The sequence below is a fragment of the Sinocyclocheilus anshuiensis genome, unplaced genomic scaffold, assembly GCF_001515605.1.
Source record: "Sinocyclocheilus anshuiensis isolate Anshui unplaced genomic scaffold, SAMN03320099.WGS_v1.1 scaffold1052, whole genome shotgun sequence".
NCBI lineage: Eukaryota > Metazoa > Chordata > Actinopteri > Cypriniformes > Cyprinidae > Sinocyclocheilus > Sinocyclocheilus anshuiensis.
Genome location: NW_015549556.1, coordinates 978,582 through 981,173, shown reverse-complemented (window position 1 = coordinate 981,173; position 2,592 = coordinate 978,582). Strand labels below are relative to the sequence as shown.

Genomic DNA, 2,592 nt, shown 5'->3' with positions numbered 1-2,592 from the left:
GTGTGTGTGTGAGTGAGTGAGTGTGTGTGTGCGTGCGTGCGTGCGTGAGTGTGTGAGTGAGTGAGTGAGTGAGTGTGCGTGTGTGCGCGTGTGTGCGTGTGTGTGTGCTTTACCCAGGCAGGCTGTTCTCTCTGGGTTGGTGGTGAAGCCGGTTTGGCAGTGGCACAGAAACGATCCCTCAGTGTTGATGCAGCGGCCGTCCTGACAAACTCCCTCCTGAACACACTCGTCCACATCTGGACACACACACACACACACACACACACACACACACACACACACACACAAAAACACACACACACGCACACAACGCATGAGATCATCCCACGCAGATGCTATCAGTAATGCTCAGTCTCACAACATTTGTGTTCTGTTCTGGACGATTCAGATTGAGCTGAATTCACAGGAAGACCAGATAACTGCGCATTAAGTCAAATTAGCCAAATTACTGAAAGTTGCTCTATGGTTTGCAAAAAAGTGTGCAAAAACACGTCTTTTATTTTCCACCTATTTCCACAATTAGTTTTCATGAGCATTTTACGCCCTCTCTCTGACCCTCTGAATCAAACAGGCTGATTTTTGCTGTACTGTGCCTTTAACATTTCAGTGTAAAATGCCTATGGAGGATTCTGAGTGCCATAATAAATACATTTTTGATTAAAAGTTTCTAATAAATAAAAAAATAAAAAAATAAATAAATACACATAAATGTCAGTAAATAAATAAATAATTAAAAATAAATAAATATATAAATAATAAATATTTAAATAAATTAAAAGTGTCCATAAAATGTAAATAAATAAATGACTAAATACTGTAAATGTCAATAAACAAATAATTAATATAAAATGTGTCAATAAATAAATGTCAAAAAATAAATATGCCATTAAAACAAATACATATATTTAAAATAAATAAATCATGAAATGTGTCAATAAAATAAATAGTTAAAAAAGCAAAAAAAAAGCAAGTCATATAGGTTTGGACTTGCATTTTTAATAATTACTGAAATAAAACGAAATATTTTTTTATGAAAGTATATGCACTTACAATATAAATTTCAATGACTAAATTATTCAATACTTATAAAGTTTTAATTTACAAGAGTTACGAGTATGAGGTGCAGATGTTTCCCTTTATCGCATTCTGCGCAATTATCCTGCATCTTGATTTGATCTCATCGGGTGTGTGGTGGACGTGTTGAAAGGAGACAGGTTTACTCCAGACGTTTGACTAATGCAGTTATGTGAACAGAATCATTCCGTCCAAGAATTAAGGAGCATTTCACATTCAAGAGAGAGAAACTACTCCCTAATGACAAGGTCCAAAGCTAAATCCGAGGTGGCTGAGAAAAACACCGGTCACGTTATAACGTACCCGACACGTTTTGGGGTCATACCTTGGCAGGACGTCCCATTAGCGGTGCTCTTGTAGCCCTGCGCGCAAACGCACTTATACGATCCGTCCGTGTTCACACACTCTCCGCTCGGGAAGCAGAAATCTCCTTCCAGACACTCGTTAATGTCTGAGCCAGACAGAAGTGTGTTAAAAACAAACTCACACATGATGAGAGAGTATAAAGCGGAGGATGGATGTAATATTTCTCTGACCTCGGCACTGGCGCCGCGGCCCGGCCGCTCTGTATCCCGGAGAGCAGTCGCAGCGGTACGAGCCGTCTGTGTTCACGCACACGCTCTGCGGCCCACACAGGTGAGGACTTGCACATTCATCAATGTCTGAGGGGAAAACAACCAGCACGGGTTAGCAGGGACAATGCTGAGCCATAGATCTAATAAGTGTCTGACAACATGAACTGGGTTTGGTCTGCCATGATGCATATCATATCACTTTATCTTCTGCCTTGTCGCTTCCTTATGATGTCAGTCAAGCGCTTTGCACCAAAAATAGTCATGATTAAGTTTTCATGAGCATTGTATACCTTCTCTCTGTCCCTTTGAATCAAACAGGCTGATTTATGCTGTACTGTGCCTTTAAGATATCAGTGTATAAAACGCTTGTGGAGGATTTTGTGTGCCATAGTAATAAATAAATGTTTCATTGAAAGTGTCAATAAATAAATAAAATTAATAAATATGTTTGTAAATTAATAAATCAAGAAATGTGTCAATAAATAAATACATGCCATCAAATAAATCTTGAAATTTTTTCAGCAACATAAATAAATATATATTTAAAAAGAAATAAATCAATGATGAAATGTGTCAGAAACATAAATATAATGTTTAAAAAAAAAAAATTGTGTTTTTTATTATTCTTTTTTAAATATGTCTGTATTGCCTTAATTTATTTATTAGTTTTTATTACTTTAGTACTTCAAATTACACTAAGAGAGCATGAGAGATGGTGCCTTGGCAAGTAGCTGGGAAAAAAAAAAAAAAAATATATATATTTAATTTTCTTTTGTTTGATTTTAGGGATGTAACGATTAACCGCGAGCCAGTTGAAAATCGATTTAAATATGTGACGAATAGATATTCAATTAGAGGTAGGAGTTTATATGAATGTATGTCTGAGGGGAACTTACTGTCTTTAGAAAAGTTTAGATGGTATTTTTTCTTTTCATCTTGCCTC

General features: G+C 36.4%; 1 protein-coding gene across 1 annotated transcript in view; it reads right to left on the bottom strand.

Annotated features, from left to right (window-relative positions):
* Positions 1–2,592, bottom strand: part of LOC107656976 (latent-transforming growth factor beta-binding protein 4-like) — a 25,020-nt gene that overhangs the window by 12,825 nt on the left and 9,603 nt on the right. The window contains exons 9-11 of the mRNA XM_016444941.1: positions 1,611–1,736; positions 1,400–1,525; positions 114–236 (exon numbers count right to left, since the gene is read on the bottom strand). Coding sequence (XP_016300427.1) covers positions 114–236; positions 1,400–1,525; positions 1,611–1,736 — 375 coding nt within the window. The remainder of the gene's footprint in view (positions 1–113; positions 237–1,399; positions 1,526–1,610; positions 1,737–2,592) is intronic.